Source organism: Amphiprion ocellaris, chromosome 7 (assembly GCF_022539595.1).
Source record: "Amphiprion ocellaris isolate individual 3 ecotype Okinawa chromosome 7, ASM2253959v1, whole genome shotgun sequence".
Taxonomy (NCBI): Eukaryota; Metazoa; Chordata; class Actinopteri; family Pomacentridae; genus Amphiprion; species Amphiprion ocellaris.
In genome coordinates this window covers 31647645-31671435 of record NC_072772.1, presented here as the reverse complement: position 1 = coordinate 31671435, position 23791 = coordinate 31647645, and the positions used below count along the sequence as shown (strand labels likewise).

The 23791-nt window shown below is 39.0% G+C and overlaps 2 protein-coding genes across 2 annotated transcripts; one reads left to right on the top strand and one right to left on the bottom strand.

The window, feature by feature from the left end:
• Positions 1–19546, top strand: tmem91 (transmembrane protein 91). The gene is made up of 4 exons (XM_023286926.3): positions 1–524; positions 9514–11057; positions 14622–14768; positions 17573–19546. The coding sequence occupies exons 2-4, from the start codon at positions 10617–10619 to the stop codon at positions 17726–17728; spliced, it is 744 nt and encodes a 247-aa protein (XP_023142694.1). The 5' UTR covers positions 1–524; positions 9514–10616; the 3' UTR covers positions 17729–19546.
• Positions 19547–19621: 75 nt separating this feature from the next.
• On the bottom strand, positions 19622–23347 carry exosc5 (exosome component 5). Its single transcript, XM_023286927.3, is given in 7 exon segments — positions 19622–19819; positions 20015–20104; positions 21785–21925; positions 22018–22139; positions 22501–22614; positions 23186–23293; positions 23296–23347. Coding segments are annotated over 7 exon segments (708 nt in total). The 5' UTR covers positions 23333–23347; the 3' UTR covers positions 19622–19723.
• Positions 23348–23791: the final 444 nt, after the last annotated feature.

The following is a 23791-nucleotide window of genomic DNA, read 5'->3' as shown; positions in this document are numbered from 1 at the left end:
GAGGGGTGAGGAGGAGAGAGAGGAGAGGGGGAGAGCTTCTAATTGGAAAGTCAGAGAAAAGCTGAGGGAGGCAGAAGAAAGTTGACACTGTGAAACCGCGGGGAGGATTAAAGAGAGACCTTCTCCAGCGAGAGGTAGAGAGAAAGGAGGAGGAGGAAGGAAGGAAGGACCGAGGATGCGGGAGAAGATGCAGCTCAGGGGGGATGGAGAGTCTCTGACGAGGCGTTACTGCTGCCTGGATGCTCAGGTGTGAGGAGGCGCATCTGCATGAATCCAGATCAGAGCAGCTGAAGTTTGACTTCCACTCCGCAACTCCACGTCCCACACAGACACGTGCAACACACTAATATTTACCCAAAATCCATGCATATGTGCACACCTTCTGCGCACTCCCACGCGTAAAGCAGTCAAAATAGCGCAGAGGATCCGAGCGGATGGTTAAAAGCTGGGACTCTGGATTCACATCGTTTTGTTGTGGGAGGAATCATTCCGAGGACAGGACAGGACGGAGCACAGGAGAGAAGGTGAGGAAATATTGAAGAAAAACTGTTTCTGGGCTACTTTTGGCTTGTTTTCTTGCAAGATAGAACGAAACGAAAGCATGAATGCTGGTATTTGCTCGGTTTATTGGAGAATTTGTCACTGCATATAACAAAAAATGTTGGTGTTTTTCTCTGTTATAGTTCCATTGCATCCCCATCTTTGCAAAACATTTGGGAATCTTATATATATTATATATATTTTCTAAAAATCTAAATTTGACCTGAAAGCATTGCATTTACCAAAATAAAAGCTTTATATCATTAATAATAACTATTCAAGTGTGACTTTTCATGCATTTGCCAGAATAGCTACATTTTTCATTTGTGTTTGTGCTTGTGAATTGCGACTTAATAACTATTTCCTTCTGATATCTGTATGTTTTCTTCCTGCATTATTACACCACAGGAGTGGAAGCTCTTCATTTTATATTCTCGTGACAATTTGTTTTTGAGCATCTTTTTTTTTTCTTCTTATGAAAATATACAATAGATTGGAGTGGAAGCCAACAGCAGCAGCAGCAGAGCAAACCCCTTCCTGTACAAACACACACAGCTCTGCTCCATTGTTTACATTTGTATTGCTATTTACTGCTGTACAACAAGCCTGGTGTGCAGTGATACACCGCCACAGCACAAAAACACCAGACAAAGACACATCCTTTTGCACATTTTTAACATTTTATTCAGGTAGAAAGTCTTCTCGAGCCCAGAATCTGGCTTGGCAGATGGCTTCGAGTGTTAAATGTGTGCAGGGGACAGTCTGACAAAAGGCAGTCCAAGTGCTTTCAAAGGACACGCAGGGTGTTTTGCATGCCAGCGGTCCTAATTAAGAGCAGGGCTTTTCTCTGCTGGCGGTGGGCTGTGGGGCGCACACAGTCTGTGATGATGAGCCCATGTAGTACATCAGCGCTCATGTAAAGATCTGCAAGAAGCTAATTACCTCGTTCGGCTCATTACTGCAACACACACTTGTTTAGTCACTTGTGAGGACGTTGCATTGACTCATATTTGTTCCCTGAAGACTTCGCTTGACCTTAATCTTAACTGCTGCATGTCCAGCGAGTTGAACCAAACCAAAGTCATCCCAAGACTTCAGCATGTTTTGTCCACACATCGAAGGTGGATTCCTGCAACGTGTGCAGACGGATTTTTGTCACCACATTGAGATTAATGCTGGTAAACACACCGTTACACACACAGATGAACACACACTGAGGCACGTACAGGTCATTAGACTGAAACACTGACAGCCTACATGGCATCTGTGCAGCCTTTGCATCGAGCCTGTCGAGGAAATTTACACTGTTTTTGCAATAATAAGCAACTATAATGGGAGTGATTGAGTCAAACAATAACTGACTAGTGTTAGCCATCATTTTAACTTAAGAGATTTATGAGTTTATGATGAAATTTTTCAAAAGTCTTTCATAAAATTTCCACAAAAGACCATTTTGAAGGATATGTACATCCAAAGTGCTCTTTAGGTTGAAAGAAATAAGACTGGTGTTACCTGACTAGCTGAGATTTTTATTTATTTTACCTATTTTTGACAGTGTTCAAAGTGACAATAAAATGGAATCTTCAGTAGTAGTATTTCATTTAATAATTTGAGGTAATTTTATTTTTTTTTTGCATTTTCAATAAGAGTTATAAGCATAAGTTTGAAACTGGATATTTATTTTCCATCTAATCATCTCTGCATATGCATATTTTTTTTATATATATGTATATTTTAATATTTTAATACTTGTTTTATACAGCTCTTTGTTGTTTGTTATACTATATTGTTTTTTGGAAGTGCCAACAAAGTTTCGTTGCAGAAATGCAATGACAATAAATATTCTTGAATCCTTAAATTTTGTACTTTATTACAAAGACGAATCATCAGATTTTAGAATGATACCCCACCAGCAGAAAAAATACAGAAATTTATTTTAAAAAAGACTTTCAGTAAAGAAATTTACTGCTAATTTAAAATGTGCAGGACATGCCTGCATGTATTGTATTGGTGTATATGGTGAGCACAAACAAGCAACCTTTTCTCAAACAGTCCAAAGTTTTTAACACAGAAACATCTTAGGGGTCTCTTAGAGTGATACTGATGTAGTTTTTAGACATCAGGGAGATGAGAACAGATATTTGGAACCACTCTACTGATACTTTACAGACTTGAACACCTCAGCTTGTAAACACTGCTGCTGAAACTGTCATTGATCAGTGGTGATAACTGTCAAAAAACAGCGATTTCAATTTACTTTTTGCAAAATTGTTGTTTTGCATAGTCAGAGCATTTTCTAGTACCGATATAGCGCTGTGTAGAATGGTCTGACTTCCCTGTATTATTGTTCTATGGGGGGAAAAACACTCTATCTTGTTTGTACTTCTGGTGATGCTTAGCTCAGGATGCAGTGATGGTACCCCCTTAAAATAGTGATGGGCTGGTAGTTTTGGTGGAACATTTGCATGCAGGGAGACGAACATTGTTATTAAAATAGATAATCTACCAAAAAATATAAGAATAAATAGCATGGCAGTCTTATTGTATCGTCCAAATCCTCAGCAAAACTTAATATTTTCAGTGTGATGACGCTGTGACGCTGATTTTCCTGTACCTACCTGTTATCTCTGTTACTATAATATTTATCTTTCAATTAATATTCCCATTAGTTGCTACAGTTTTTGTTTTAGTATTGTACATATCTATAAATACATTCATCATGTCTTGTACACTGTTTTTCTCACACCTTTACTGTATCTTATTGTATGTAACTTATTGTAGTTTTATCAACTATTGTCCTGCTTTTCTATGCTATAACATCTACATTTCCCTGGTGAGGGATCAATAACTACAATTCAAATACAAAACATCATTAAAATGTTTCTGTTTATTTATGTTTTCTAAATGTTTAACCAAAAGAGAATGTCAAAATTAGAAAAAAATTGTTGATACGCTGTTAGTCGTGACGTATAACCAATCAAATAGTGATGCTTTTGGGACATTTATTGAGATAATAGAGTGAATTACACACCGAGCTGGGTGCAACAGAACCCAGCTATATCATTTTTGAGTTAATTTAATAACAGAAATCGGTTAAAAAACAAAAAACAATACCCATAATTGTGAAAACGCTGAATATCAGATCCAATAATCGGTCGACCCCTATAACACCTAAAAACAAATAGCTCACATTCATGCATGTAAACCCTGGAGGATAGAGAAAGCAATAGCTGTAAAAAGGCACTAAACCACGGGAGACAAGAGCACACACACATACACACGCACGCACGCACACACACACACGACTACACAAACAAGAGAACACTGAGAGACGTATCCAGCCTCGGTGTCCCACGATGACCACAGATCCTCATAACAGAACACCGTCTACATCACACCACACTCTCTGCAGAGACACAATGTGCAACATATTGCAGATGGGTAACTTCTTGTTCCTTGGGCCTCATTGCACACGAGCACCAGCTGTGCAAATTGTGTGTGTGCGTGTGTGTGTGTGTGTCCGAAAGAGAGAAAGAGGCAGTTGTGTGTAAGAGGCCTGTGAACATGTGGGAGGCTGTGCATGGACGTTTCCGAGGGTTTGTTTGTTTGTTTGTCAACGAGGGCAAGATGATGCAAAGCTGCAAAGGATGTGTGTTTGTGAGGGAGATGACATGACTGTGTGTGTGTTTGCGTGTGTGTTTGTGTGTGTCTGGGGTTAGAGCAGGGCACGCTGTGGACTGATTAATGAGCTCACGCTGTCATACACACATTCTGCGCAGTTGGGTTCAAGTAAACCCAGCGCCTGGCATGACTGCACTCATTTGTTATTATAGCGTAATTCTGTGGAAATTATCTATCCTTTGCAGTCTGAAATGACAGAAACATCCTTACTGGAAAGCGCAGCAATGCTGGAATTATCCCATCCAGTTATTATCAAGCCAAGCAGAGGAACAGTACTGAAATGGCAAATTAGCTTCTGCTTCATTTATCCTGCAGTGAGCACTCCACTCCACGGTGAATGTGTTTCCATAGGAACATGGTGTTACTTTGAGCTTCGCGAGCTGTGCAACGCTCTCCACGTTCCTGCCTGTTTCTTTTCTTCTTTTTTTTTTGCTTATCTTTTCTCTTCAGTTTCCGCTGCTCTCGTCAGTCACTCCACACACATCAAGGAAGAGAGACAGAGAGAAAAGGGGTTTGGAAATGAAATCAATAGGGCCATTTAACCACCACTTGGGTTTTTCTCTTTTTTTTTTTTTTGCAGATTTTTTTGTTTGGCATATCTCAAAGCCTGCTCTGGTCTTATCAGCCTGACGTCGCTGTTCTTCAAGATGTCTTTTTTTATTAGAGCCTGAAGGCGTTTACGGCTCCAATTTCCTTCAGCCACTGTGCAGTTTCTGCTTTGCGAGTGTATCTGCATCTCCTTGATCTGTATCAGCTGAAATATTACAGCCATTACTTCTGTGTCTGTATGTGTGCTGAGAGTCAGGGTGTCAAAAAAGACTGCAGAGTTGCTGAAAATCAGAGCAAGAGTCACTTTGGCTGCACATTTCCACGTCTTTTCCGTGCGGAGATTGGTACCAAAAGGGACAAGTTTTGTACAGTGGGTTTGCAGAAAGTGTTGGCTGGATTATGAGAGGGGAAAAGGAGTCACATCAAAGCAGAAGGGATAGGAGTAATGGAGCGGATGTGTGGTTGTGTATGACAAAACGGCCGACTTAAAAAGCAGACAGAAGAGAGGATCTCTTGTAAAAGTGTCGGCGGTGATTTGCAGCGGCGTCCTTGCAACCTTCCCTCTACCTGACTGGATGTTTTATGAGCGTTGCAGAATCAGAAAAAAAAAAAAAAAGGAGGCAGGCTTATAATACAGCTGACAGAAGTCTTTTTATGGTGGATGGGCAGAGGTGGAGGAGGGAGGGGGTGTAATAAAGCTGAGTGCATCTCTCCTGGAATGAAGCTGCAGCGATTGGGAGGGGGCACGAGAGAGAAGAGGCTGGCAAAGTGCTACAAATAGGAGTGTGTGCAGTGTGAACCATATGTCCAGATGTGTGTTTGTGAGAGCGAGGCAGCGCTGACGTCACCGTGTTCAACAACCACTCGGCTTGTTGGGTAGAAGAGGTACTAGTCCTCCATAAGGCAGCAGAAAATGGAGCCCTCAGAGCCACACCAGCCCAAAGACACCCAATTATTCCATTTTTATTTTTATTTTTTTTAAATTGTGGCGCGGTGAAGTGTGCAGCGAGTCATTGAATCGATCTGGAGCCTGTGAAGCACTCTGCCATGCACAATGAATACTTACTGATGAGATATTATGCAGTTTGTTGAAATGACAATTCATTATCCTCCAGAGAATGAAAAGACTCTGAAAACACAATACAGAGACTTTTTTCAAATGTCTTCTTGCATTCTCAGTGTGGAATACATGAAGTAAGTTCTGTATTTAAATCTAATTTGAATCATTTAGCACCATTGGCTATTGTCTGAAGTGTCATATGCACCATACTGGATGGTCAGAAAAGAATAGAATGGAATAGTCAGTACATTCACACAATTAGGGAGTTTTTTTGTTATTATTTAAATAAAAACTACACAAAGAAATGTGGAAAACATAAAATATAGCGAAAAATATGTACAAGTGTAGCCACTGAAAACAGTGTTATAGCTTATTGTTATAAGGATAGCTTAAAAACACTATAAATACAGTATATCTGATGTTGAACCTCCTGATATTGCACATGCTAAACATTTACAATGATGTAAATGCTTAAAGTGGTGCAAAATGTATGTACAAGGTGCAGTTGTATGAAAACATATGTACATAATGTGTGCATGTAAGAAGAAAATGCAGAGAAATTAAAATATTTCCAGATTCTGTTGAAGTAACAGTGATTGACACTCTTGTATATACAATTAGCGTTTGACAAAGTTAAATTGTCAGCTATGTATCCATTTTCTTACTTATGCAGGCCCACCCAGCATGAATTAATTGGTAGATTGTACCCAAAGTTAAGGCTGAAAAATTTAGGAGAAATTATCTAATTGCAGTTTTTCTGACAGGCATTGCAATTGTGATTTGATTCATCATTTTTTTGATGTCATGCTGAGGGATCTACCAATTCAGCCTGGTCAGTTATCAGATCTGATATTCAGCATTTGTCCAGTTATAGCGCGACTGTTGTGTTTTTTAACAGGTTCTTGGAAGAATAAATCCATTTTAAAATGTGCTATTTTAGCTATGAGATCTGTTGTAATGTCCCACCCACAGCTCTGTCTTATCGGTTACACGTCACATGTAATAGCAAATCAACACTAAAGGAAAATCGCTGAAAAGCTCTCTTTCAGTTAAACATATGTACAACATAAAAAAACAAGAAAAGCACTCTGAGAGTGCAGTCGTCTGCCAAGGCTGCTCAGTCGCTGTATCCTTTCCAACAGATGAAATCTTTGATAAAAAGTGAGTTATGCATTTGTACATTATTTATGGATACCAAATCGTCCAATCTACGGTAAATATATGTAGCGGGCGGCGGGAATTGATTGGACTTGAAAACACCCCCACAGTTTAATCAATTGCTCCTTGTATCATTTCTGACGGATAAGTCCCGATAAGTCAGCAGCGGTGGATTTGTAGTAGGATCGCAATCATGTGACTCAGCAGGCAGCTGACATAGCGTTCACTTGTTGTCATAGTAACAGTGACGCCGAGCCCCTATCTCGCAATCGTGTAGAAATCTTTAACAAATCCATGGATCCAGACTATAAGCCGCATCACCGCCAAAATCTAATTAGATGGTCCTTGTGTCATTTCTGACCTTCCCTGAAAATTTCATCCAAATCCGTTGGTCTGTTTTTGAGTAATGTTGCTAACAGACAGACAGACAGACAGACAGACAGACAGACAAACGTACGCTGATCGTTACATAGCTCCGTCGCGTTCCTTGACGGAGTAACAAAAGCATCTCCACAAAGATTTGTATTCCCCACCCTTGATGTTAATTGTTACTGCAAAAATACGTAGTAATACCAAATACCGGTTATCAGTGTCTCTGATGACTAAAAAATTGGTTTCAGCTTGTAAAAAACAATATCAGTCGAACCCTATATGAGCTTCAGTTCAGTTTTTAATGTGTAAGAGATTTAAAACGTGACGAAACGATAAGACACTATAAAAAAACATGGTAAGAGGACAATATGAATTTGTTAAACTATTGACACGACAGTTTAATCTTTCCGTCAGATTGTGATGTCTAATATTTAAACTGCAGCCTTTGCGATTTGCTAATTCCATTCTTTTAAATTGTGTTTTTGATTTGAAATCGATTCATTATTCTGTCAAGCCCTAGGTACGTTAAATATGCCAACACAACGCTAAATACGTACACTAAATTATACAAAGCTGGGTGTAATTTACATGTTAGAATGATGTGGATCCACGCTAAGGATCTCCATCTACACTAAAACTCTTCTCCTTCATCCTGTTTCGTTTAGTGAACACAAAAAAGTGCATTAAAGCCAAGCAGTGAGACAGACAGCATTAATATTCTACTGAGTCTCCTTCTGTCCGCCCTGTGATTACCGGTTTTAATACAGCTGAAATGATCAGTCAGTTGTTCTTATTCATGATATACAGTTTCATTCTGTCTATTTTTGGGGAGCTTTTCTAGCCGCTGAACAGATCGAAGTTGTTCTTTTAGGATAACATTTACAGCTTTTCTCTTCGCTGATCAGTGAGTAGAGTCGCTGCGAAATAAACCAATAAATGAACATAAATTTGACTCATAAACACCAGGTGAATATTATTAGCCTGTGCCGCTCTAGTGGAATCAATATGATTGTGTAGCTGTAACAAAAACGCATAAATCCAGCTAAATAAAGGCGGACGTGCTGTGAGATCAACTATGTTAGCATTAAAATGAGATACTCTGAGGTTCCAGAAGGTTTCCTAAAACATGCAGTGTCCAACTGTGGATAAATCTCAGAAGAACTTAGCTTAGTGAGAACAATGTGAAGAGGCAAATGTATAGTTTCAAAAGTAAACTGCATGTTGAAGACTATCAATACTCACTAATATTAATCTGTAAACCTCAAGCTCTTTAGACTTATAAGTAGCTAGAATATCAAAGAAATACATGCATTGACTCACTGGCTGTAGAGCGGATTCCTAAATTTTGGGTGTCATTAATTCTCAGGTCATTTTGCAGCACTGCAGGGACAAAAAAATAAGTCTGAGTGTGTTTAATTAAGACAAACAGGGACGTTGGACTTGAATATTGCAGTTTAAAGTGTTGCATTGTGTTATAAAGATTTACTTTGCAGTAAAAGTGCAGCAAACGTGGCTGTTTCTGTACTTTTTATTTAAACTCATCACTTTCCTTCACTTTTTATGCTGAGACCTTGTTCCTGATTAAGGTCATTTTAATGTCTGGGTTAATTTTAGCATGACGCTCATTCTCTGAGCAAATCTAACAATCCCCGCAAGAGACGCAGCGTCCAGCGTGACCTTTTTTTATTTTCTACCAGGTGCACTTAGGGAGGGTAATCTCCATAGACAGCCTTTCAAATCACACTAATCTGCTACTCTACTGTGAGCTTATTAACTAAATCGATCGAGGCCCACAGACTCACACACACACAGAGAGATTTTTCACGTGGGTGGCAGAAATAGAATAAACAAAAACAATGCACTTTCCTCTCGGTACGTACTGAGCTTTCTCAAAAAACTATTTCTGTCCACTGATTTTGTGATATTAATCTGAGTGGCCACCGTCCTCCTGTCAGGACCTCAGGAGGAAAGAACATGTTGTTCTAAAGGACAGTGACACTGTGACGGAGGTCCGCACCGGTTGGTTGCATCTTGTGTGATGTGATGCAAGATCAGAGTTGGCCAAAGTAATGCGAGTCCAGACCGAGAAGAAACAGGACGTTGTGTGCAGAGAGTCTGAGTATCTTGTGTGACCTTGTTCTTCTCTTTAACAGACCTCCTCGTCCTCGTCGGATAGAGTCGCCCGGCTGCTCGTCTTGTCCTGAATGAATCCCTCTTAAGGTGGACGCATTAAAATTACATGTCCCAGTGGAGCGCTGCCACACCACGCAGCAAACCCGCAGCCATAAATCAACACCGGAGGACTTTGATTTCTTCATTATCGCTTCCTGCAGCAACAACAGAGGAGCAGGCATGTTGGCAGGCCCGCTGACCTGCGGACGTGCACCATAGGATTCTATTTCTGGAGCCTCATTGCTTTTACAGATTAACTGCCCTCAAATATGGCCCCAATCCGTTCATTGCGCCACTAGTTTGATGGCTGCCGGAAGGTTGTGTATAGTCAAGTTTTGAAAGCGCCCGGCCGTGTGTCAGCCCACTCATCCCAAGGCCCTTTTTGGAGGCAGTTTTTCAGACTCTTTCGGGCTGCGTGTCACAACAGCTTGTTACAATCATTCGTCAAGTCTTTGCACGTTTCCACCCCGAGCAGCTGAAGGGAGAGATTGACGTACGACGCTTTCACATTAATACCGAGTCACTGTGCTTAGATTAAGACTTAATATTTTATTGAGAGACTTTTTCCCCCCGCTGAATTCCTGTTGCCCAGTGTTTTCATTAGCCTGTCTGAGGTGATCAACGTCCCTCATCATCAGAATTGACATTTCCATATTGTATGAGAGCAAAAGCAGCAAACTGGTGAACGCTGACACACTCAATCATGTGAAATGGAAGAGATGGGACAAAGCTTGAACCGTCAAGCCCTGAAAAAATTGCTTCTGACACACGAGGAAAAGGGAATCTTGAATTATCCAAAGCATCTCCAGCCCCACATGTCGTAGTAAACAGAATTCCACTGGATTTTCCATGCTATCGTAAATCTGGAGTGTGCTGCTGGCCTCTGGACCAAGCCCCGTAATAAGAGTAAAATTAAAGAATAGGATTAGAGATGGATTATCACAGAAACACTAAAGCTGGCAAAGCAGCTGCCTTTGCCTAAACCCGCCGGACACTCTTCAGCGAGATACTGCCCACCGATTGGTAGATTACATTTGGTTGTTGATGTGGCGGCCTCTTGAGGGGTTGCTGCTCAAAGAGAGGGATGGAGAATCTAGATGAGCTGGAGCACCCTCTGCTGGGGGACAGCCCCAACAACAACCGGGCTGCAGGGCAGGGGCCGGGGCTGGGACCCGGGACCGGACAGGCCCCCGGTGGGCTGTTCAAGGGCATCCTGGTGAAATGTGAGGAGGACAGAGCGTATCCTCCGTTAGCATGGAGGAACTACTGTGGACATCCTCCTGAGCTCCAGCAGCAGCAGCTCCTGGACCCCTGTTCCTTACCTCGCACTCTGGAGTCCTATTACCCAGCGGCCCCCATCTGGGGTCCCGCAGACTCCCTGCTCAGCAAAGACTACCTGGAGACCACCTTTGTGGACATTCGGCCCGGATCGACGCTGGAGAGGAAGCTGCTGGCTGAGACGCAGGACTTCCACAGCGCTTCCTACAGCATGGACGACGAGGACGACCTGCTTCCTGACTCTGACGTAAGACATCACACTGACATCATGCAGAGAAAATGCTTTCTTGTGTATTTTTAATGCAGCATTCCTTTAAAACAAATGAGTAGCTCTTGGAAAAGTAGTTTCCAGCAACTCATCCCTTCGCAAAAGTTCAAATGGATGGACAAATAACACATAAATAGGGCTGAAACTTTGGATTATCTTCTTAATTATTAAATTTTTAAGCATCAGAAATAGTGAAAAATGTTTGTTTTGTCTAACTAACAGCCCAAAGTCAAATATGTGAAACAGAGATAGAAAGGAATCTCCCACACTGCCTGCAAGTCATCCCAGTTCAGCCAAAAAAAATCAACTTTTTTGGGTCACATGACTGTTGGTCACAGCTAAATTACAAATGTTAGATACAAATTTAGGAAGATCTTATTAATTATTCAGTTTTTTGGTCTTTTAAATGTCAAAAATAGCACAAAAAATGTTTGTTTTGCCCAACCAACAACCAAAACTCAAAGATGTAAAACAGATAAATAAAAGAAATTGTCCCATGATCTGCACTGCATGCAGTTCAACCCCATTCAGCCAGAAAAATCTAAGAATTTTTGTTGCATGATGGTTGGTCATAGCTGAGCCAATGATAGCTATAAAGTTGTGCAGAGGAGCGTAGAATTTAAACTTTTTTACAGAATCTGGTTTATGCAAATGCTTCATTTTTTGTTAAGTTTTAAATGAGACACGTAGAATAAAGTGAAGCTCAGAGTTGGTTAAGTTTCCCAGCAGGGCAGCACAGATGAGTAGTTCAAAGACTGTTAGAAAGTTGGAAATCTGACTTTTCTTCAGTTTATTTTACAGCTTATGGTTGGGCAATTGTATATTTTTGGCACTTTTTCAAGTAAAACATACATCTGGGGTTAAAAAGGTTGAGATATCTGCCAGCATTTCAGTTCAACGAAAAATAAAAACAATCAGACAAACCCACTTCACAGGCTGAATCCAAGAATCATTTCATCCCTCTTTATAAATAATCAAAGATCATCCTGATTTATCTCACTTTTACCTCATCCTCTTTGTTGCTTGGATGAGTTTTACATTAAAGGCAAGAGACAGATTCTGGGAACCGAAGAGGAACTTAAAATAGACGTATTTTAGTGGAGGCAACAATTGAATGAAGGCCAGATTACATAAAGCTGCTCTACAGTAACGATGGAGGATTGCAGTTTTATTTAATAGATCACTGAGCAAAGCCAAAGTCAAATGTAAATGAGCAGTAAGACGTCTACATAAGAATTCACATATAAGCCGTAAACATCACAAATAAGTAACTTCCAGTGGCTTAAATAGTTGAGAAAAGTCTCCCAGCAAGGTGAAATTAAAAGCTCCACTTAGCTGCTGTGAATAAAAGGCTGAAGGCTGTTGTATGATTATTACTTTAAGAACATGAGCGAGTGGACAAAGAGGCAGCACTGCTGGCTGCTGCGGCCACAAAGTTTGGCTTAAGAGTTTGCTTCCCAAGGACACAAAGAAGAATGAGGAACCTTCTTTTTTCCTCTCAGCTCATTCTGAATGCTGGCAGTAGTGCAGCGACGCAGAGGCTCGGGCCGGTGGGAATAAAAACCTTGCAGTGACCTCCAAGAGCCACAACACGACATCTCCTCCCTTGTTTCACTTTACATGTGCTTAAAAATGCCACAAAAAACTCATTCGCTGCTTCATGATGAATTTAATAGATCGATATTATGTCAGAGGAGGAGAAATGACCTCAGGAATGTCCGATTCTTATTGACTTTACATATGAGCACTGTATTTATGTGGCTTTTGGCTAAATTGATCATAAAACGGCTTTATGTCGAGTTAACCTTGTGAAATATTCCTTAAAATGCTTCAGATTTTCTTTAATGCAGAGAGAGACTAAAGCTTTTCATGAGGCTGCTGGTGTTTGGAGCAAAATATAACGGAAGCATCTCCAGGGAATGTATAACTATTTCATGCACAAATAAAAGCGAGCGGGGTAATATGACAGGGTCGTGGTGAGAGAGGAAGTCAGATTGAATATGCAGCTGTTTCAGAAAGATGCATGAGTCATGAAGTGCCTGCGGTCAGTGAAGCCACTGAACATCCCGACTAACCCCATTCAGTCACATTATCTTTCAGACACCAGCAAAGTTTCTCCAGTTGTTGCCGAGGACGTGAACATAACGTAGCAAAAAAGCATATTTTTCATGCTTCCATAAACAGAGACTTAGTGTTGGAGCAGATTGGCTTTGTGTATGTTTAATGCAACTTTTAAAATTAATAGCACTTCACATACTCAGAGGAAATGACTGAGCATTGAGTCTAAAGGGTTCTCGCTTATCCTTGAAATGGTATCAAGCTTTTGCACATAGTTTTGGTTTTGCTTCCCTGGGTTTTTTTTATTTGCTCCTGTCACATTTTTACTCACTGTGGGCTCATTTTTCACTGCAACATAAAGTCTGGCACCTCTATGGAAATAGAACAACCATGATTAGAAGCAGAGAAAAGACAGAAATGTCTCTTTTTGTTGCAGTTTGTCTCATTTATAATGCCATAAATCATAAAAAAGTAAGAAAAATAAACTTGCTTTTCTTTGATTATTGATTTTACGAAAAATTTGAAAACTCAACATCTACAACATTTTCCAAGTGCTTAGAAGTGTTGCTAATACTGAAAAAATTGATATTTCACGACTTACATTTGCAGTTTTTCTCCTATCTGCTTTGTCTATACACAGCCTGCAGTTCAGCCCAGTTCAACCAATCATTCTCTGAATTTTTGTCACGTGACCTTTGGTCATAGCTGAATTACTAAAGGCTTCAAAGTTGGAAAACTGAAAAACTGATAATTCCTTCTGTTTTTGCAGTTTCTGGCTCTGACAAATGGTGTAATTTTGGCTTTTTAAAAAAAAGATAAAAGAAAACATGCACCTGGAGTTTAGAGGTTTAAGCGGGCATTTCAATAAAACAAAACAGAACAAAAAAACAAATCCACAGCTGTACATTGCAGCTGTAAAATCAAGAGTAATGGGCTGCCAGAAAGCTGAAGCAAACTTGATGTGTTGGTCTCAAGGCATTTAAACATTACACTGAAATAAATCACAATACATCCTGGTGTGTGTATATATATATATATATATATATATATATATATATATACACACACACACACACACACACATATATATATATATATATATATATATATATATATATATACATATATATATATATATATATATATGTGCATATCCAGACATATGCCTATATTTCAGCGAATAAACTACAAATCTTAAAACGTGGAAATAACCCCAGTAAAAACTGTTCACAGTGTGTTTTGGGGATTATCCAGAGTAATGGTGGCGTTTTTATGGAGAAAATTTGATAAAATTTGTTAAATGTTGCTGGTAAATGAAATAAAATGAGTCTTCATTGATTTGTTGTGAAGCCAGATACCTGTAAATGTGAGCAAACCAAACCAAATGTGCAGGAAGAAGCACCATTAGAGGTATTTCTTTTTAAACGTGAGTTATCAGAATGTCTAACCTGAACTTAACCGAAGTGCACTCTGCTCGAATCCCAGGACTCATCCATCGATGACTTCAGCGATACAGACAGCGAGAGCAACTTCCCTCTGATGATCCCTCAGGACTACTTGGGTCTGGCCTTTTTCTCTATGCTCTGCTGCTTCTGGCCCCTGGGCATCGCTGCCTTCTACCTTTCACAGAAGGTACACAAACACACACACACACACACACACACACACACATAGTCCTGAGCTGACGAGATACAAGCTGGCACCATAGTGCACAGCTGAGGGTGATTTCTTACCCTCTGCGGTGTGTGTGCAGACTAACAACAGGTCCTGAGTGCTGTGCAAGTGAAGACATCATGGAGCAGAGTTGAAACAGGGAGGATTACATGTAGATTTGCAGGATTATGCCACGAGGCTTTCGAAACAGTTGAACGGTTGAGCTAAACATTTAAATCTAACCCTTTTGCACCATATTCCAGACTGCTTGGTCTTAAGTAAAATGCAAAAAAAACCACTATTATGTATCATCTTGGCCCTATTGTTTAAATAAATAAGCATGTCTGTCTTTAAAAAAAAACAGCTCCAACAAGGAATAATCTCCCTTTGTGGAGGCCAACAGGCTGTAAACGCAAACCAATATTTCAGAAGAAACAATCAAAGCAAATAAAAACACAAAGGCAAGCTTGTGTCGATTTTTCCTTATTCAGTAATTAATTTTGTGTTTACACCTGCCTGATGGTGAAAACAACCAGTTAACATGGCAAATATTGTTCATAACCAACAATTACAACAAAAACAAAGAGCCAGTTATTACTAGAAGCTCTTTCTACTATATCTATACTATCATAAGTCCTTTAATATTCATATTTCCAGTTCTATAGGCAATGTATTTTATTTGAAATTTGCCGACTTTCTAGGGACAAGATGGGACTTTTGAAGTACATTCTGCAGATTTCATTGTTAAAAAACTGAAATACACCACAGAAATGGAAGTTCAATGAGCTTGACATAAGAAAATACATTATTCATGTGCTGTATGTGTTCTGTATGCTCCTATAGCGAGGAGTCGCCACGCTGAAAAATCAATCAATTCAGAATCAATACACCCACAGACATGTTGCTACTGTTAAACACTGTGTCAGCATCTACCAGCGTAATCGTCTCTCTGTCCTCTAGCTGCACAAAATATGTACGTAATTACAATATATACTAATAAATTCATAGATATACTGTAATAAATTATGTATATACTAATAAAGTATAGTATATATGAATACATTTATAGATATAATGTGATTTACTAATATTTACTGTTATTTAGTACATTATATACTCATAAATTACATTAGTATATACTGTAATTTATGAGTATATAATGTACTACAAGCTGAATTTCTGAATTTTATCTATGAATTTCTGTATATACTAATAAATACACTGTAATAAATTACAATATATACTAATGAATTCATAGATATACTGTAATAAATTACAGTATATCTATGAATTTATTAGAATAGATTGTAATTTTGTACAGTACATACTAATAAGTTGTACTATGTACTAATAAATTCTAGTATATACTAATAAATTCCAAGATATATTGCAATTTATTAGTATATACTGTAGTTTGGTGCATTATATACTCATAAATTACAGTATATACTAATACATTATAGTATATACCAATAGATATACTGTAATTTATTCGTGTATACAGCAATTTATTAGTTTACAATGTACAAAATTACAATATATATTAATAAATTCTTAGATATACTGTAATTTTTTGTATATACTATAATTTATTACAGTATATCTATGAATGTATTGGTATACATTCTAATTTGGTACACTATTTACTTATAAATTACAGTATATGCTAATAGATATACTGTAATTTATTAGCATATATTATACCAAATTACAATATATGCTAGTAAATTCATACATATACTATAATCTATTAGTATATGCTGTATATACTTATAGTATATAATGCATCAAATTACAGTATATACTAATAAATTACAGTAAATCTATGAATTTATTAGTATATACTGTCATTTATTAGTTTACACTGTACCAAATAACAATATATATTAATAATTTCATAGATTATTACAGTACATCTATGAATTTATCAGTATGTACATAATTTATTACAGTATATCTATGGATTTATTAGCATATATTGTAATTTGGTACAGTATATGCTAATAAATTACAGTATATAGTAAAAAAATACAGTCTACCTATAAATATACTGTAATTCATAGATATATTGCAATAAATTCATAGACACTGTCATTCAGTAGTATATAGTGTACCAAATTACAGAATATACTAATAAATCTATATACTGTAATAAATTACAATATATTTATGAATTTATTAGATATAGTGCTCAATAATGCTAAAATCTATGTATCATTTTAGTAGGAACCTCTCATCAGTCACTGTTACCATTAACAACAGGAAAAAGGCTCACAACGCCTCTATCTGTAGTTTCCAGAGGCCTCTGTTTTATGTCGGCATCCTTCCAGCAGCGCAGTGGCGAAAAAAAAATAAATAAAAAAAATCCCATTAACACTTTTGCAAAGCTAACCGGCAGCGAGCTGCAAAGGCCTTTTGATCAGATCAATGGGCTTCGTTAAGGCTTAATTAGAGTCATAACAAGAAACCTCAAGGTGATAGATTTCCAATATTGTTGAGTGCTACCTAAAACAGGGGTCAGAGTCAAAGGCAAGGACTGCAGGGAGAAGAGAGAGAGAAAAGAGGAGGAGAAAGTGATGAACGAGCCACAAACGCTGGATGTGTTTCAGAGACGGAGCGTAATATGGGCTTAGCGTGTGATTGGAATGAGCGGGAGAGGAAAGTGTAGGCCGGCGAGGACATTGACATATGATGACAAATGCCCTTCTCTCCTGTTTTTTTTTCTCTCTCTCCCCTTCCTCTCTAATCCTTATCTTACTGTCCTCTCGCCTCCCGTTTCTCAGACCAACAAGGCCTCGGCTCAGGGGGATTTTCAAGGGGCCAACGCAGCATCTCGCCAGGCTCTGTGGCTCTCAGTGCTCTCCATCGTGTTCGGAATCATCACCTACATCTGTGCCATCGCCGCGTTGATCTCCTACCTGTCCGCGAAGCCGCCGTAAAAGCTCCCGTGCACAAAAAAAACCGTAAAGACAGACCTCTCGCACATTTCACGAATAGCAACACACGCCAACATATCACCTGTAAATGTAAAAAAAATAACCAGTCTTTTGTCCGTCGACTTGTCCAGAGTCATGTTTCATCCACACTGAGCTGGAAAAGTCTAAATCATGATCACTTCTGATAATTCAGCTCAAAGGAGTGTAAAATCTCACTTCAGTTAAAAGATTCAGTCTGTAATTGTGCTTTATTTTGTCATCCGAGGACTTCTTTTTTAAATGTGTGCTGTGGTCGTCATCACGTTTAGCGTTAAAGAAAAAAAACAGACGTTTCCACAGCGCTGTAGATATCACCGATCTGAACGATGAATAATAACAAGAAGAAGAAGCGGAGGGAGAGGAGATGGAGTCTGCAGATTTATGAGAAGGTCACAGCAAGGACGTGGCTGCAGATAAATCCTGACGGACTTCACCGTGGGAGGGCCACTGTCGCCGGAGGGGTGAAAGAGAGCCTCTGAGCTTCATCAGAAAACGCCAGAATTCCTCGCTGCACCTCTGGAAACACTGCACCCGATAATCCTGATTTCACTGTCGGCATCACTCATTGTTTACCTGCAGAAAAGGACTGTCGCTGCTTTCTTTATGCCAAGTCAAACCTTTACAAAGACACACACAAAAAACTATAAAAAATACATAGAGTGCCATTATATAAGAGAATAAAAAGGAGACTCTTAAAATGAAATGCTGGATCGTGGCGAGAAACAGATACGGAAATAAAGGTTCTATATATACAGTGCAAGGAAATGATGACAGGAAGGTGCAGACCTGTGAGGAAAAGTGCCAAAAAATGTGGAAGAAACTCTGAGGATGAGCCTTTTATGAGCGATTCCATTAATAGAAGCAACCCCAGACACACATTCTGCTATTTCATAGAGCTGGAAACCTTCAGGAACAACAAAAAAAAAAGATGTCTACTTCTACGTTTAAAAATAAAAACAGCAAGACAAAAAATAGTCTGATTGCTCGGCCATGTGATGCATGAGTCAGTAGCATCTCCATTTAACAGAAACCTGCATGGCGAGTTTGTCGATCACAAACCTGCTTTAAGCTTCGGTCATTTCCTTCGTTCGGTCCAAAATTTTTTGCAAGAACAGCTTTGAGAAATGAAAAAAAACCTTTAGCCATATTGGTTTGAGCTTAACTGTGCCATTAACGAAAAGAGCCAACAAGGGAAGAACTCTGAATAGATATTTAGAAAAAAACGACTAAGGTGAACATTTTCTATTTAGATGTATAGTTTTTTAGAGTCCTAAGGTGAACTACAAGTGACTCAAATGAAACACTGTCTCCTGCGATCCCAGTGTTGTATCAAGACTGAGCTGGTAATAGATTACAGTCACTATAAGTGGTATTTGTAGACACACCTCTGGTATCTCAGTGTCGTCTACCCTCGTCAGCGATCACCGTTCATGTGATGTGATTCTGCTGCACCGACTGTCCACAAACACCTCTGACAATCCTCAACCATCGTCTGTCTCCACCGGACATCTATGTTGAAGAATAAAAAAAAGACCTTTTGTTGTTGCAGCTGATGATTAAGCGATTTATACGGAGAGTTTAATGCGACTGATCGGACTTTGTGCCACGACTGGACACTAAAGTGGACAATTCAAGTGAGTCGATAAAAGGTTAAAGGTTGCAGTAAAAGGGATTTATTAGTATAAGAAATATTCGTTTCTTTCCCAGGTCACATCCTTGTATTACATGTAAATATTAAAGTGAAGGAAAAATCAATGAATCCCAATAAATGCACTTGTTTGACATCCGTCTTTCCTTGTTTCATTTCACACTCGACAGCACAGTCTGGTGTCACAAACACAGCACAGCAGCCCAGAGTGGTTTCTAAATATTTTATTACAACATTAGTATTAGTATGCTTTGTTTTGTGTTTAAAAAAAAAAAAAAGAACCTACAAAAAGAAACCTACTCCTTTCTTCATCAGTGGGTTTTGGAGTATCGCCTCTTGACAGAGTCTCTGTAGAACTGGAAGATCTTCTCCGATGCTTTCTGACTCACTGCTATACACTGCTGCAGCTGTGGAAGGAGAAGAAAAGCAGGAATTTAAACATCAGCCAAAATATGAAATGTTTGCGATTTCGCTACAGATAAAATCACGTCAGACGAAGCAGATCACTGACAAACAACACAAGAAATCAGCTGTTTCGGTGTCACAACAGATCTGATATTCACAAAGCTCATTTTGACAGTAATGTTCATATGTTTTTTTACCTCATGAACTGAAAATGATCCTTTGGTCGATGACATCATTACTCTGCGCTCGGCGCTGTCAATCGCAAATGTCATCAAAGCTCGACTTTCCTTTAAAAAGTGAAGACAAGATGAGAACAAATCAGCAAACCTCAGTGAGGATTTGTATAGCACTGACAGCAGTAAAAGGACAAATACTTAAGGTTTAAGATTACACTGCAAAATCAAAGTCATACAAGCGAAATTCTATTTTAACATTTCCCTGAATGGATTTTACATTTCCCAAAAAACAGGCCTGAATCATCAGATTTTCAACATTTCCATGGTCCTTGAACTACTCGTCTGTGACATGCAGTTCTGTCTGAAAATGTAGTCAAATCACAGCTTATTGTTTCATTAAAATCACTTCATTCTTATTTAAAGATTCACCAGAAATAAAGTGTTTCCAAATACCAGATTATCTAAAAAGGAAGAAAATTATAGGCTTCTTGGCAAAACTATGGAGTCACAAGTGACTCAGCTGCGACCGACGGTCACATGACAAAAATGAAGGGACCTTTTGACTGACATGGGTTGAACTGCAGGCAGTGTTTATACAGAGCAGACAGGAGTCCAACTGAAAATGTAAAAAGTAAAATATCTATAGCATGTAAAGTTACTTTATTCTAGTGTCGGCAACACTTTTGGGCAGCTGTGCTCTACATGTTGATTTCAGGTTACTAATTTTATTGTAAAATGAATTATCAAAGGAATTCTATTTTTTCTCCTCTTTTATTACAATTATATGCGTTATAACTGTGTCATACAGCACAGTTTTTAGCTCTCTCTACTTCTAACTGTGCTGTTTCCATGGAGGAGGAGGATTGTTATGTTGCAGTGAAAATGAGGCCACAGTGAGTAAAAATGTGAAAAAAAAAAGCTAAGAAACCGCTTGAGGTTCAGCGGGTCAAACAGTGTGACATCTATAGTTTTCTAGCTGAACGGAGGAATGATTCAGAGGCTGTACTGTCAGAACCTGCACAAAGTGAAGCATTAGGCACACAAGTACAGCTCATGTCACAGGAGACTGGTTAAAATCAGGATCAAATCTACAAATACAGATCAGCCACTGACAGGTGAAGTGAATAACAGATCATCTTGTTCTAACGCAATGTTCTGCTGGGAAACCTTGAGTCCTGACATTCATGTGGATGTTTGACATTTACCACCAATATAAACATTGCAATCCTCCAACCTGCATGGCAACAGTAGTCCTTAATACCAGTTGCCACCCTCAATAGGACAATGCACCCCGACGTACTGCAAAGACTGGTCAGGAGTGGCCCAGGGAACACGACAGAGCTATAGTGTTCACCCAGGTTCCACTCTCTCCAGATCCAAATCTTATTGGGAATCTGTGGGATGTGCCAGGATAAGCCCGATCTAGGTAGGTCCCACAGAATTCACTGCTACCCCCCTAGTGCCACAGGACATCCCCAGAGGTCCTGAGTCCATGCCCCACTGGCTTCAGAGGAGTTTTAGCAGCATAAAGGGGACCAACACAATACTAGGCAGGTGGTCATAATGTTATGCCTGATCGGTGTATAGTCATGATCAGTCGTCAGTAAAACTGATGATCTTGCTGGAATGAATAAATACATAACTCACGTCTCTCATTCCAGTAAGGGGCTGCATGAGAAAAATAAATCAGTGGTTTTGTCTCAGCTGATTTATTGACATTTTTCTGAGTGCTTTTCATTAAATCTGGCAAAAGATCCATCATTTGCCTCACAACATGAGTCGCACATTTACCTTCTCCTGGGCTGCAGTGGGGTCTGTGATGATTTCACCCTCTGCAGTGATGGCACAGGTAACTCCACAGAAGAGACAGCTCATAGGCAGCCCTGCATCCATAAGAGCCATGCAGGCAGCATTCAAACAGCAGGACAAGAGCTGAGGGGCAGGTAAAGGAAGAACACTCGCCCGGAAATAAAACACCATTTCAATGCACATCAACAGCGTCAGGGAGTTTCAATGAAGGATACCGAACCATCATCATGCAACACTTGCAGAATGAGAGTGAGCGATGAGCGGGGATGAAGAGACAAGAGCAGAGATGCCTCGCAGGTTTCTCGCACACACTGCTCCTGTGATCGCTCTCGCACACCTAGAAAACAAAGAAATGTTGGGATACAGATTTGAGGCAGACTGGAATGGAAATGGCTCAGCTGTTCCACCTTGTGGTGAGCTGTGGTATAGTTTAACAACCTCCTAAAACCTCAAATTTAACTCGTCTTTTGTAGTAAAGCAGCATATAAATCTGAATAAAATGCTTCTACATAAAGTTTTAACTTTATTCGTTTCATTTTTATCCTTCATAATTAGTTTTTTTCTCAAATAAATTCCTTAAATAGTCATATTTCTGACAACAAGAAGGGTTAAACTTCCCATATCACATTAAAAGCCCAATAAAGAAATTAACTAAAGCTGCATAGTAAGAGAGTTTTTCCCCTTAGTTTACAACTTACTTGGCAGTCCTACTTTGGGCTGTATCAACACCTCCAGAATTGCCCGGTCATAGATTTCCTTGCTGACTTTGACCTCCGCTGGTCCGTACACTCCAGCCATCACACTGGTGTCGCCTTCAGATAAAAACAACAGGTGTCATTATTCAACAAAAACACACTATTGATCCCAGAGGAAGTCATGTTTCCCACTGAGCACAACAGAGTACAGACAAGAGCAGATAAACAGACATCAGGAAGGGAGAAATGTTTAAACTGCAGATGGATCATCTGAGCTGGAAAAGAGGACAGAAACCAATAAATGTAGTGATCTAAATCATTCAAAACAGAATGATTAAAGCTAAGGGGTAACAGATGTCACAGTGTGTTTTTGTGGAGAGGAGACTTCCTGTAAAACAGGTTCCAAATGTTAACAGCTAAATTTAATTTTTATATATATATATATATATATATATATATATATATATATATATATATATATATATATATATATATATATATATATATATATATATATATATCGTCTAACTTTAAGAACTACATCTTCATCTTCACATATTCCTCTCACGTTAATGAAGACTACAGCCTCACGAGTAAAATGAGGAAACGTGTAGTTGGTTCTATTGTATATTTAGAAGCCAAAAGACAAATACAGGTTGAAATTAAATGTTTGTGATTTTACTGTTACCTTGTACGAAGGACGAAGAGCCGTCAGGTCGAGACAGTAAACTCTGTTCACATCCAAACTCTCTAAGAGAAACATTTGAAGACCCGCAAACCTCCATCACGCTGCTACACGGAGGGGACGCCGTCTGTCGCAGCCGGATGACGTCATCTGTTTTGCAGGCGATTTTCTTCGTGTTTCGCTTTTATCGGCGAATTTTATTTTAAAATTTTCGTACGGAGTGTAGTTTTATGCCATTAGCTCGTTAAATTTTGTTTTTATATTTATGTAAAATAAATTACTATTATTTTAAACACAACGTTACTGTAATTTGATTACTGGGCTTTATACTGTACTCATTTGAGTATCACAATAAGGAACCAGAGATTTGCTCACAGTCTGATCTCTTTATTTCCCCCACTTTCTGACATTTTTGTGCGGTATTTTTTGTTGCACAGCTTGATGATTAAGACCTAAATTTTAATAAGATGCATTTTAGTTTTGTGAATTGTTGACCTTATGCAGTAGTTCTTATTTTGAAAACTATGACAAAAATCACAACACATAGGGAGGTATGGAGGTATGTGTGAACTGTATTGCTCTCTGCAATGCACCAGTGAGAGTTTTCCA